At 39.6% G+C, this 13,409-nt stretch overlaps 1 protein-coding gene across 2 annotated transcripts in view; it reads left to right on the top strand.

Annotated features, from left to right (window-relative positions):
- The window catches only part of LOC145446992 (uncharacterized), an 81,475-nt gene extending 71,013 nt beyond the window's left edge, over positions 1-10,462 (top strand). For both annotated transcript variants that reach the window (XM_080325411.1, XM_080325410.1), the window contains 2 exons: positions 2,067-2,119; positions 9,160-10,462. In XM_080325411.1, coding sequence (XP_080181537.1) covers positions 2,067-2,119; positions 9,160-9,252 — 146 coding nt within the window. In that variant the 3' untranslated portion in view covers positions 9,253-10,462. The remainder of the gene's footprint in view (positions 1-2,066; positions 2,120-9,159) is intronic.
- The last annotated feature ends 2,947 nt before the right edge of the window (positions 10,463-13,409 follow it).

The following is a 13,409-nucleotide window of genomic DNA, read 5'->3' as shown; positions in this document are numbered from 1 at the left end:
TGGTTGGAATTGAGCCAAATTTAAGTTCTTTCAGATAATCTAACAATTTTAAGAAGTCTCCTTTTTAAGATTCTGCCCTCATTTTTGAGAATGTTTGGTAAATGTAGGGAAAATTCGACTAAGATAACAGTAAATCAGCACTAAAGTAACGCTCCAGCGACTACTTCGGGAGCTGAGCAGGAAAGTTGACATTTTTCTGGTCAACCACCTGATTTAATGTGAAAGCAAAACCGCACCTCTACATAAACGTTTATTTGTTGATTCTCTACCAGCTTGTATCTAGACGTGAATTCGTAGGCTCTCTATCAGATAGTATGTAGACGTGAATTCGTTAATTATCTATTAAGCTATTTGTGAGCGGTCGTCGATGTGCTAGTAATATAAACTGATTGCTTGCATTTGTGATATATCAGACTAACAGATATTGGATTTAAAGTTCTAAGATTAGTAAAGGTATCGTATTGGCAGCCTGTCTCGTCTATCTGTAGCATCGGTAAATGAGGCCAGGAACTGTCCGTTATCTGCCTTAATAAACATGTGCCAAGACTACGATAGGGACAAAATAAGCATGTTTGGCAAGCAAGGATTTCGATATCACCCAAGCAGGAGTGAAAACATAAGTTGAACATGACTTCAATACTGTGACTTGGAGTCGACTCGAGTGATAACACTATGACTCGTACTTGACCCTTAAAACGGTGACTTGGACTCGGACTCGAGTCGGTGATGAATTGAAAATGACTCGACTCGACTCGAGTCAAAACCACAAAAGTCAGATTAACTCGTGACTCGGAACCATGTGACTTGGTTACAACCCAGATATTGTATAAAGTAAGTAGTTTGGACTAACAACTGTGACAAGAAGTAGAAACAGAAGTAGTGTAAAATGGTGACCCCTTGATTAAGCGATGCAAGTGGAGAGCACTACTTGAGTAGTCTGATAAAGTAGAGCTACTTTATTACTAACCACCTCTCTGCAGGATTCGAGGTTTTATGTCATACAGCATCCCGCTTTTTATATTGGTGTTGATACGAATCATTTCATCATTGATGTGCATTGTGCATTATTTTAGGTAGAAATGAATTATAACCAGCAACATTGCATTGATTCCGAAATCGTTTTGTCCAACCTAATCAATCAAGTACTATAATTCTTAAAATAGAATTCAGGATTACTTTGTTCGATTTACCTTTGATACGAAAACGAATATGCGAGTTCATATTCGTTCCGTGAAAGTATCTCACAGAACGTGGAACCGGTGCGAATATAAATCGAATATAAATTTAGTGATTTGAATAGATTGATAATACTTAAATAATTACCTGCATATTACAGGGATTGTTTTTGAAGATAAAAGTTACTTTCACTCATTTACATATCAAATTGGATTAGATATACGTAATATGCATTCTACTGTCACGACATCATATTGTGTGTGATTTCTCATTTTACTGCCCACTGCTATAACTATAACGCTCTAAATATGATGTTGTTTGAAATTGAAGTAGAGAGTGCTAAAAACATTTTGGCCGCAGCAATTTTCCCTTCACATCCTTTTCGAACAGGAACTAGGATGGATGAGATCACGATTGTAGTACACCGCTCTATGCAGCTCTATGGTATTGAGGTCATGGGTCATCTCTTCTGCCTGGCTTTTGATGGGATGTTCATTGATGGTTCACCCGAAGATCGATTTGCTTGTGCACTTTGACATAGAATTTCTCATAACTTTCAATTTTCATGGAACTTTTTGATCAAGTTTGACCCTTTAAATGATTGGACGTAGATATTGACACGTTACAAAATTAAATATGGATTTATACTTGGATTTTATTCTCTCATCGGAACAGGAATTTGATTTTGAAATAGTAGATAAGCGCAGGTTCCGTACGCCTACTTACCATAAATAAACCGTCGAGTGTCGTATGACGCAATTCAGTTATATATATTTTTTATTATTTCCACTCGCTTCGGATATCACACAATAGGTTCAGCAACACAGCACAATTCATCTTTTACTAACAAGTACATTATTTCATACTTCGTAAATTATTTCTCATTTTAGTGGACCCAGAAGGAGATGCCTTGCAGCGAATCGACTTGAGATTTTTATTGGAGGTGAGTAGATGTTGCAAAGTGTGACCGTTCTAAAACGAAAGTTGAGATTTATCCTTCTATTACATCGTCGATCCATTCTCATGCACATCTGGTTTCAAACAACAGTCTAGAAATATTGTGACGCGATCTGTGCATCAATTAAATTAATATAGATTAATAATTGATGTGATATCGTATAGTGACGTCATTACGATGCCACACGGGGCATAATACTGCGGTTCGTTAAAAATATCCTGTTCATTCTGCAAGAATATAATAGCGTTTTTCACGCATAATTCGAGATCGAGTCCAAACTTACTTGTCACGTCACTCCTAGTTTTATTGAAAAAATGAAAATTGTCAAGTATAAGTAAAAGTGGTCTCAAGTAATAACTACCTCGGTTAGTAGTGAAAGTGAGCAAACGTACTTTTGTACTTTGATAAAGTAGAAGTAGTTGGTTACTGACCACCTCCGCTAATGTGCAATAGTAAAGTTGATCTTAGGCAGTAGTGCGTCACTTCAACGCATGATTACCTCCTGCGTTCGGACCAATCAGATCTCATATTCTTGGGAGAAATATTTGTTATATTATAAAATTGAGATTTGATGAGATACTTGAAGAATTTATATGTTAATACGGCGTCGGTCGAAAATTAGTCGGTCTGGATTGATCAGCTGCTGGAGGCAGCACCGTAACTGCCGCACCCCAAACCCCCCAATTGTGGGGGCCCAAGCTCGAAGGGGGCCCAAAATTATTTCGTTAATTAGCATTTTTTGAAAATTTCTGCAATTTTTTCAAAAAATTTTCGCGCTGCGCGCGAATTCAAGTAGCCATTTAGCTTTATTATTGGCTATTGGGCCATTACCGCGCCACGACCCACCAAGACATACCATCAAGTTTTAGGCCATATAACATGCGACTCCAAGAAGTGTGCCAGAACGATCGGCAGCGAGAAACCCTTGGCCGAAAAGGTCTATGGCCTTATGCTGACCGAAGACTTCGTTCTATATATGAAATACACATAGGTTTAATTGTCCACAGGCGCCTAAATGACTGGCGTCAAATGTTCCTGTCTTGGCAATCTGAAGCTCACAAGACGAATACCATCCCGCTGGGAAAAAATTTATGCCAGTGAAGAAATACCAATTTGAAATCGTGTGCGTCTCTTAGTTTAGAAGCCTATGTTTAGGCGATTCTATATTTTTTGATATAGCAGACTGGAAGTCACGAAGTAACATCATGTAACGAAGTCATATCAACGGGTCCGCCCGCCCAAAGATGTTTAATTATTATTTACGGGCCCTCCCGTTTTCAATACACTTCACTCAGCTCTACCGGTAAATATAATTACTTGAGTAGAGAGGACAATAAATTGATAGCATAATATATATGCAATCGCCGATCTGATTGACCGATTTTATCATAAATTATCGAAAATTTTCGCGCCTCGCGCTGGCTCACAATACAGTACAGATGATTTCGTGACAAATGCGAACAACGTGGGGTCTTGGGCTCTCACACTATGGGAATCCCAAGACCCACGTTTTTGGGGGCCTGACGAGGTGTTGTTTCGTTCCTGAATATGTTTAATTATTATTGAGTGGTCCTACCTTTTCAAACACACCTCACTCAGCTCTACCGGCAAATCTGATTACGTGAGCAGAAAGAAGATAAAAATCAACAACAATATATGCAATTCCCGATCATACTGACCGATTCAATCATGAATTCTAGAAATTTTGCGCGCTTTGCGCGCTTAGGCGAGAAAAGCTGATTCACTAAACTAACTCCCAATGTATATGATAAACAGCGCTAAACAGTGCATCGCCGGAGGGGGTCTGGGGGGCGAAGCCCCCCAGAAGTTCGGCCTATAACCCTATGGGGGCCCAAGACCAAAGTTTTTGGGGGGGGCTGGCGAAGTGCTGTTACGGCCCTGGCTGGAGGTGAAATAGATAGAGTTAATGGTCGTAATATGTTGTCGCATAATTTTTCTATTAACTGTCCAATTATTTATTGAATCAACTCGAACAGAAGTTGGAGTGATCCAGTCAATTTTTGACTCGGGTGGCACGTAGCAATAGATTAAATGAATGGTTGAAAGGCAACAGAGTATGTGAATTTCAAATATTATTACTGTGACTGGTTGCCGAATCCTTTATTAGGTAATCTCGAGTGACAGCTTACGTACCCAAATGTGCTCGAGAGTTTTACCTCAAATCGATAATATTTCAGATTCATTTCCAGTCAGAATCGGTCATCTAAAAGATATCCTGCTTTCGCAAATTGGAATTCAAACTGGAATTACAGTTACAATTTTTCCCCGACATTTATTAGAATGTAGATTACGCTACACCGTTATTTCCAAATTATAGTAGAAATATAATTATCACAGTAATTTTCTAAAAATACATTGAAACTATAGTAGCTATACATTTTTCCAAACTAGATTGTAATTAGAATTGAATCCGCAAAAACTAGGTCATTGAATCCAGTTCTGTTACAATCAAATCATGATTCAATCTCATGAGCATGATAATAACAAAGGTCTGTCCAACAAGCTTGGCTCGTTTGGCACAATACAATTCTCTCAGTGGCATTTACAGGAAAACTAGAGATAGGCTTTGTGTTGAAATGAGAACTTATAAAAATTTCACTAAATCAAGGCAAAGAATCATTTCACAAATTATATTCGAATTAGATTACTGGCATTTAGCTCTATTTAGTCTAATTAGACAACTAGAAATATTTAATTATCCAAGCATGGTAGTAGTACGCTTATCGTCACCTAATTTAGGCAACCTTGAAGATAAAACGCATGTACCTATTTTTGACGAATTTTCCACTCATACAGATGATCCTAGTGGCATTAAAAATATACTTTTCATGAAACAAGCTGTTAAAATACAATAAAATTGCCGGTATAATTATACATTTTTCCAAATTAGATTGGAATCAAAATTACTGAATCCGCAAAATCTAGGTCATTGAATCCAGTTCCATTACTATCAAATCATGATTTATTCTTATGAGCATGATAATAGCAAACGTCAACAAATTCGGTTGGAATTAGAGCAGAGAATCATTTCACAAAATAGATTCAAATTAGATTACCGGCATTTCGCTCAAACTAGTCTAATTATCTTAGATTTATAGTAGTGCACTTATCGTCACCTATTTTAGGCTACCTTGAAGAAGAAACGTTAGTCCCTGGTTTTGATGAATTTTCCACTCATAGAGATGATCCTAGTGCCAATAAAATATAATTTCTATCAAACAAGCTGTAGTAATACTTTTTAACCCTAGAATACATAACAGGGGTCAAAATGACCCAGACGGTGTTATTCATTGTAACCGCTAACCACATATTGCGAATTGAATCCAGAATTTTCTTGACTTTGTTCGTCTTTTATATGTATACATGATGAGAAAAAAGTTGTTCTGAAAAATTTTACCTTTGACAAGAAAAATGTATATTTCATTGAGTACCCTGAGAATGCATAACAGGGTCATTTTGACCCGCAGCAAATTGAAATAGAAATGGACCCGAAAAAGAGGCCTGAGATCATCAGATTTTATAAACAGACAAAGATTTGTGTTGACTTGATTGATCAAATGGTTTGAACATATACTTGTAAACGAAAATCCTGTCGATGGCCTGTAGTCCGCTTTTACAATCTGCTCAACATCGCAGCTCTAAATGCATTTACCATATTCAGACAAGTATAACCTGATTATACGAGTGGGCAAGGTTCAAAGCAATGAGGTTTGATCGATATCTTGCTAACTGCCTCATTTTACTCCACATGATGAAAAGATAGGCAATGCAACCCCACAGAGTCACAGAAGAGGCTTGATGAAATGTGGCATAGCTTTTCGAAGTTCATCCTCGCAATCAACAAACACGTTGCAGAATATGAAGTGGTGTTACTTACTAGGAATGTTGTGATTTGTGGTGACGTTCACGTTCGCATTCTGTGTTTGAACCCCCGAAATTTAGAGTTTCACGCCCACAAACGAACCTTGATAAGTTGTGCACTGTGTTGCTTTGTTCAAAAGTTTGCTCGAAATACCCTGCTTACCGTTTGTGAATATTTAGTGATTCTCTGCTGGGAGCTTGACTTGCAATTATAAAACATCAAGATCCAAATACGCTGCATGTAGGTAGCCACTCCTTATGTCCAGACGCAAGGGATAAGAAAGTTGTGAAATGTTGCTCCAGATGTTGCAGACCGATGTGCCCAGAATACAGCGCGACCATGATCATGAGCAACAAATGCAGTGAATGAATCAGGGTATTATTTGTAGTGTGAACTGTTCTGGACTTTTATTTCATTTTATCATCGACTTCTTTACACTGCTTTTCGTCGGTTTTCACATTAAAATACAGCAGAAACTCTAGACATGTCATCATTACACCAATGACAGATATGAGGAAAAATCGAAAACAAAAATTTTCAATGTATTTGTAATAGCAATACGGGTCAAAATGACCCCTGTTATGCATTATCGTAAGTTTTCTCGTGTATGCATTCTAGGGTTAAGTGACATTGATTCTTGACATTGTTAACTGCACCGCAATTTCCCTAATGGAAATATAAACTGTCAAAAATGTCCTCTAGCAAGCACGCCATCCCAGCCAATACGGCTCCCTGGGATACGATGTGTTGCCTGCAGGTTTATTTTTATGCAATGGGAGTATTGACTGAATATGTTGCCTTACATTGAATCGTGTGCTCAAGATACCTGAGAATCGTATTGCTAAAATATAAATGCACAATCCACCTGTAGATTGAATCCTTGAAATCCATCCGATTATGATCCCAGGTCGTCTACAAAAAGTTCAATTCTGTTTTGTGCAGTGTAATGACGTACCCGCGTGAACAGTCCATCTCCGACTTATAGTCCGAATAGATTGCAGACGTGATTGATGAACTAGGACAGTGGTTCACAACCGTCGGTCCGCGGACCGGTGCCGGTCCGCCAGGCATATAAGAATTTTATACTTTAATTTCAAGATGCCATGTTGAAGGCTTGTTCATTATTAAAATATATAAAACATCAAATTTTAAACTAATTCATAACTCCCTGCGGTAACATTAGGGCTGGAAACATGTTCAATTTTACTTAAAGTTCAAGACGTGTCATTTGACGACAAGAAAGTGACAAGTACACAGAACAGATACGAGCCGACTCATCGCTAAACAGTAGGGATGGCGTGAACCTCTGAAAGGCTCAGGTTTGTGTGAACGTGAACCTTTTTAAAAGGTTCTGTGTGAACGCGAACGTGAACCTCATGACGTCACGTGATGTCATATTGCCCATTCCAACCCTATCTTTCAATGAAATGATAGCCTAAATCAATGCACACGATACCTAGCGACAACTCGGGCCACATGATGCCACAATGCTGAAGTACATATTGGCGTTTCAAACGTCGCTTGATGTATCAACCGCGGTAATCAAAGGATATAATAATCCCATAAAATCAATACATTTCGTCGCTTTGCCAACAATTTCAACGATGACTTAACGGACAATGTATTCGGAGTCTGAGTATTGCTGCATTGATATTCAGCAGAGTGTAAAACTGGTTTCTACGTATTTCGCTCGAGATGTTGTGTGATTGCGGGTCAAGCTCAGAGCAGAGAGTCACTAAATATTCACAAGCGGAAAGGTGGATATTTTGAGAAATTTTTTGTAACAAAGCAAGTAAAACCTTTAAAATTGTCAAGGAGCATGCTCGTTCAGTAATGATTTTCTATGCTGCCAGCGCCATGCATAGAGTGGCCCGCAGTTGAATTGCAATAAATTTGAACCACCGATCTTATAATGAAGTAGAAATTGCTTTTTATCAAAAAGGTTCACAGTGCAGAACCTACCGAGGTTCTATTGTGAACGCGAACCTATAAATTTCAGAGGTTCACACACAGAACGCGAACGTGAACCTGACGTTCACACTATCCCTACAAACAGCACAGTTTGATCATCAGTTTTCGATTCATTCATTTTGTGCAGCACCGTAACGGGGGAACCCGAAGCCGCCCAATTGGAGAGGGGAATAGGGCTCAAAATTATTTAGCAAATGAACATAAATCATAAATCATAGCATATTTGAAATTTTTTCCAGCATTTTTCAATTTCTTTTCGCGCATTGCCCTTCTCTGAGAAATACGGAATGATTTATAGGTATTTAGCCGTCAGCCATTACGACGCCACGACGCACCAACGCATAATGCAGTTTGGGTTAACATGGAACTCCGATAGGTGGGCCAAAATTCAGCCACGAGAAAACCGCTTCACTCGTGAATGATCGATAATTTTCGCTATTGGCGCGATTAACGCTACGTAAACTCTCTGCTTACGCTGAGCAGACTGGATGTGCTCACAAGTACAGGTGAAAACATCCACCCAAGTGTAGGGTCTCGGGGTGAAGCCCCCAGACGTTTGACTTATCGCCCTGTGGGCGCCCCAAGACCAGCGTTTTTGGGTTGGGCTGACGAAGTGCTTTTTCGGCCCGGATTTGCGGATGGCCGGTATAGCTGCTGTAATGTGTTTTCTTGGGGAACGCATTGTGTTTGTATAGGTAGTTGCCAGAGTAGCCTGTTTCTAGTGGCAGTAGGCAATGAGCAATGTAGCACGAAAAGGTGCTTGGTTCGACTCCGATACGATTCTTCTCTCGATATTGTCAAAGAGAAGAATATTATTAGAATTGGCGTGGTCGGTTAAGCCCACGGCGTTCGGCGCGAAAGACTGTATAAAGGTCTCTTGGCGGTTGCAGGACAAGGCAATTTTACCTCCACTCGGCAGACTCACTGCCAAAAATCACACGGATGCCATTATGAATAATAATTAGATACGATCAAAACCCTCTGAATTTCACTCTCTAGCACCATATAATTGCAAAAAACGGTTGCATACTTAACATTTTGGCTTCATTTCAATTTTGAAAGTTCACTGGTCCGCCAGATATTTTTTAAAATTTCACCGGTCCGCGAAGTGAAAAAGGTTGAGAACCACTGAACCGGGATATTGATTTATTCAGAGGTACTTGTTTTTCAGGAAGTCGGGGAGGATAAGGCGTTGCATGCGACTGCGCTAATTGCGTACGGAAGTCTACAATCTTCATCATCAAAATTGAAATTAGAACTGTAGAAATACCGCGTTTCATCTAAATGTTTAATTGATGCAATTTAGCGATGCTATATATATTGTGCATATTGCATTTCACAATTAGGTAACCCAAACAGTTGCAAAAAAATTTCACAACTCGACGAAAACAATGGTAATAACGCAAACGTCACGACCATCCAAAGTATTTCCGGGAATGAAGGTATCTCGGTGATTTGAATGTGCAGATGCTTTGCTACAGTAGAGTTCAAACCGTCATCCGGCTTATCTTGTTGCTGTTATAATGATCGATTCGCAAGGTAGAATTGAATTGCGTGATAAAATAAATGTATTCCATCGTCTTACAGCTAAAAGATAATTGATTATAATAGAAGTTACATAAAAAGCATGAATATCAAAATATGAAAAATAAAATTGTTATAATCGTACGTGTGCATTGTGTACTGTGTAGTGTCTTCACATTTTTTGTGATGGATTATGATAGAATTTAAATACTTCAAAAAACCCTAAAAAACATCAAATGGAAAATTTTGTTGAAAATAAATGTAGTGTAGTGGCTGAAATCCATAGTAATGTCAATTATGTAGGATTCACAATGCTCCATGGTGATTCTGTGATCTTTCTCCATATCTTTAGAACAGTTGACTTCAGGAGAGTCTTGAATGTTAAACTTACCTAGATGAGAACATCCGTTAGCAAGATATTTCATGACCTTGATATTATCCTGTAGAATGGCGGTCGCTATACTTCAAACCAACGATTTGTCTTGCTTCTATGATCAATAACAATGTTTTCTGCTACCTTGGTGTTTCTAAATGCTTTAAGCATAATATAATTGGCTCATCCCTCTAGATGTGCTCGTTTTATGACGTGATCAATTGATTCTAAATGACTTAATGTACCATAGGTAACTGAAAAAGAGGCAAATCGTCAATCCATAACAATCGAAATTTCCGATAATCTTATGAATGTGATTCAGTATTTCCTATTTACTGAGATATTATGATCTGCTGCTTGACATTCCATAAATTACTCTTAATGTCCATTGTGAATAATTAGCGATTTTACTGAAATCATCCACAGCTCATAACTCAAAGTATTGGTAATGACCCCTAATGAGTATTTTCATCTTAGACTTGGAGAGTGGTGGCTGGAATTTCCGTGATTTTATGTTGTATTGGGCTGCATTTTCATGCTATGAAATATATAGAATTGATTTGAAATAAATAATAATCAGGCATTTGAGCCTTGCATTTTATTTGGGTTATCGGAATATGGAGAGACGATGTACTTTACCCGAATGCGTACAATGCGACAAAAGGTTGTGTAGAGTAGAAATCAGGATACATGCCAGACAATCGTTTCATATGCCAGAACTTAATTCGAGTGTGAAATAGATAGACTTTGTGAAGATGTGAGGTTAAGTATCGTCATTTGTCGTCAAATGTTGGAATGTCAATAGGCATGCGTTTAGGGTGGAGTGAAAATGACATTTTTTTGTAATTTTTATTTTTTTAAACTTTTTTGACGTGTAATGACTTTGAATCATGTCTAGTACTTTGACATTTTAACTTGACTTCACCAGTTAATTGACTCGTGACTTGACCCGACGTGACTCGGGTCACCTCCAAAAATCGAGTGACCTGACTTGACCCTTGTCACCTATGAAAATCAAGTGAATTGACTTGACTCGAGTCAAAATGTGCAATGATTCGAGATGACTTGTGATTCGAAGGCAGTGACTTAATCCCAACACTGCCACGAACATTAAGGAAGAGGGCTGCGTTCCAATGATGGTCGCATCGCATGCAGTCTTCACTAATGGTTTTTGCATATGACATGCAATCAGAGTTTAAAAAACTAGTTGACAGTATTGAGCGACCATAGATGTCTGATTGAATTCGATAGCTGTTGTAAATAAATTCATTTATTACTGTTTTTGATATCCATGCTTCAAACTTGAACTTAACATTAAACACAATTGATTCCTTGCAGAGGTGGATAAATACGCAATTAAGGTGTGTAAGGTGTGTGTGTGATTGCCTCTGGCTGCATCAGTTTATTACGAAAGGTTTGGTGTGATGTGAAATCTTTTGAAATGGTAACATGGCTTGACAGTCAATACCGGTAAGCCCGGACTCTGAAAATCGCTTTGAGCAGGGAAGAAGTGTTTATGTATTCAATCAATATGCTCGAAAATAGAATCCTGATACGTTTAGCCTGATATGTTTGGTGTGCCGAGACGGTTCTCAAAAGCGTTTTGCTTCACATCTGAGTGTATTCAGTAGGCCTAGAGTCTTTAGTCCGTACGAGATACTGATGATAACATATTGGCTCCCAGCTTCTATCAAACATGATTTCAGAGTTTCCATGGAGTATTGATCGTTCGTTCCTGCGTCGCTTGAAAATGGTTAGGGTTAGGGTTAGGGTTAGGGTTAGGTTAGGGTTAGGGTTAGGGTCGTATTCGGTACACTAGGGATCGTTAAAAGGCTCATGCAGTTTCTCACAACCAATTCGGTGGCTTCGTGAGTTCGTGGAGCCGTTCATTAGCACTTTTGCGACTTGATAGCATTTTATATGGAGAAATCGTGATTTGATGTGTAGACAGTATCACGTTGGGCGCCTAGATTGATGACGCGTGTTGGATATCTGTGATTTACGGGTAAACAGCGGGAACAGACCATTTAACACAGCCCATGCATTCCTTACGGGACATTGAACTCAGCTGAGACATCTCCGGTTAAAATATAATTTCTTGCAGAGGCTCTGGCGACCCCAAACGAGGTCCCGAGAGGTCGAATTTGGTGTTCGAGTCATCGTCTCGAATGGAAGAACGCAACAAGGGGTCGTTCGTCTCGATCAGACAAGCGAAAGGCGTGTTATAGCCCGAAAGTCAACGATTTTAGACACGGTAAAATTGAAATTTAATTAAATTAATATTATTTTCGGTGCGTTTGGTCGAATATCTCGGCTCGTGAATGCAGCAGAAACTAGAACAGCCCCTCGCTGGAATCAGCGCAAAGAGAAGAATGCTCGAAAAAAGGAATTTCCTGAATCGAAGTTACCACAGCTCAGATATGTCCGGTTGAATGAAAATAATATAATTAAATTTTAATTTTTTTTATTCGATCTTCGATTTTTTGCCATCGTTCGAAGCGGCGCGCGCTCCGGAACACAACGGTACCTTTTTCGGCTCCATCCGACAATCGGGAGGCGAGTAATGGGCGGAAAAGCAACGATTTCGAAACCGACAAATTCGCAACAAATCTGATATTGGGGTGTCCCTAGCGTCCCCCCACGAGGGCCCACGATGCCGAATCCGGTGTTCGAGTGACCGACTCCCGAAGCAGAACGCAACGGTACCATTTTCGTCTCTATCAGACAAGAGGGAGGTGAGTTATGGCCGGAAAAGGCCGCACATGCATTCCTTATGGGAGTTTTCGCCGAATGTGACGTCACAGAGAAACAAAGCCGACTTTGGAGGCCGCCAGCGGCCCCCTCTAAGTCAGGTCGTGTGAAATCGCACATCGACGTGATTAGGGCACGATTACGAACACATCGGTGGGTCGTTCGTTATTCTGAGCCGTCCCAGAGAGGAGGTACTGGCCGAAAACCAGGCAATGCATTCCTTACGGGAATTTGTACTTTGACAAGATTCACCGCGCCACGTTAAAGTATAGGCATTTTTTTCGGTACGCTGAGTCGGATATCTCGGTTCGTGAATGCAGCAGACACTGGAACAACCCCTCGCTGGGATCAGCGTAAAGAGAAGAACGCTCGAAAAAAAGAATTTTCCGAATCGAAGTTACCAGAGCTTAGATATCTCCGGTTAAAATATAATTTCTTGCAGAGGCTCTGGCGACCCCAAACGAGGTCCCGAGAGGTCGAATTTGGTGTTCGAGTCATCGTCTCGAAGGGAAGAACGCAACGAGGGGTCGTTCGTCTCGATCGGACAAGCGAAAGGCGTGTTATAGCCCGAAAGTCAACGATTTTAGACACGGTAAAATTGAAATTTAATTAAATTAATATTATTTTCGGTGCGTTTGGTCGAATATCTCGGCTCGTGAATGCAGCAGAAACTGGAACAGCCCCTCGCTGGAATCAGCGCAAAGAGAAGAACGCTCGAAAAAAAGAATTTTCCGAATCGGATTTACCGGAGCTCAGATATGTCCGGTTGAATG

Source organism: Botryllus schlosseri, chromosome 9, assembly GCF_051294905.1.
Source record: "Botryllus schlosseri isolate E-star chromosome 9, Bs_hap1, whole genome shotgun sequence".
In the NCBI taxonomy this organism is placed as follows: domain Eukaryota; kingdom Metazoa; phylum Chordata; class Ascidiacea; order Stolidobranchia; family Styelidae; genus Botryllus; species Botryllus schlosseri.
The sequence above is the reverse complement of the archived record's forward strand: the minus strand, read 5'-3'. Positions and strand labels throughout refer to the sequence as shown.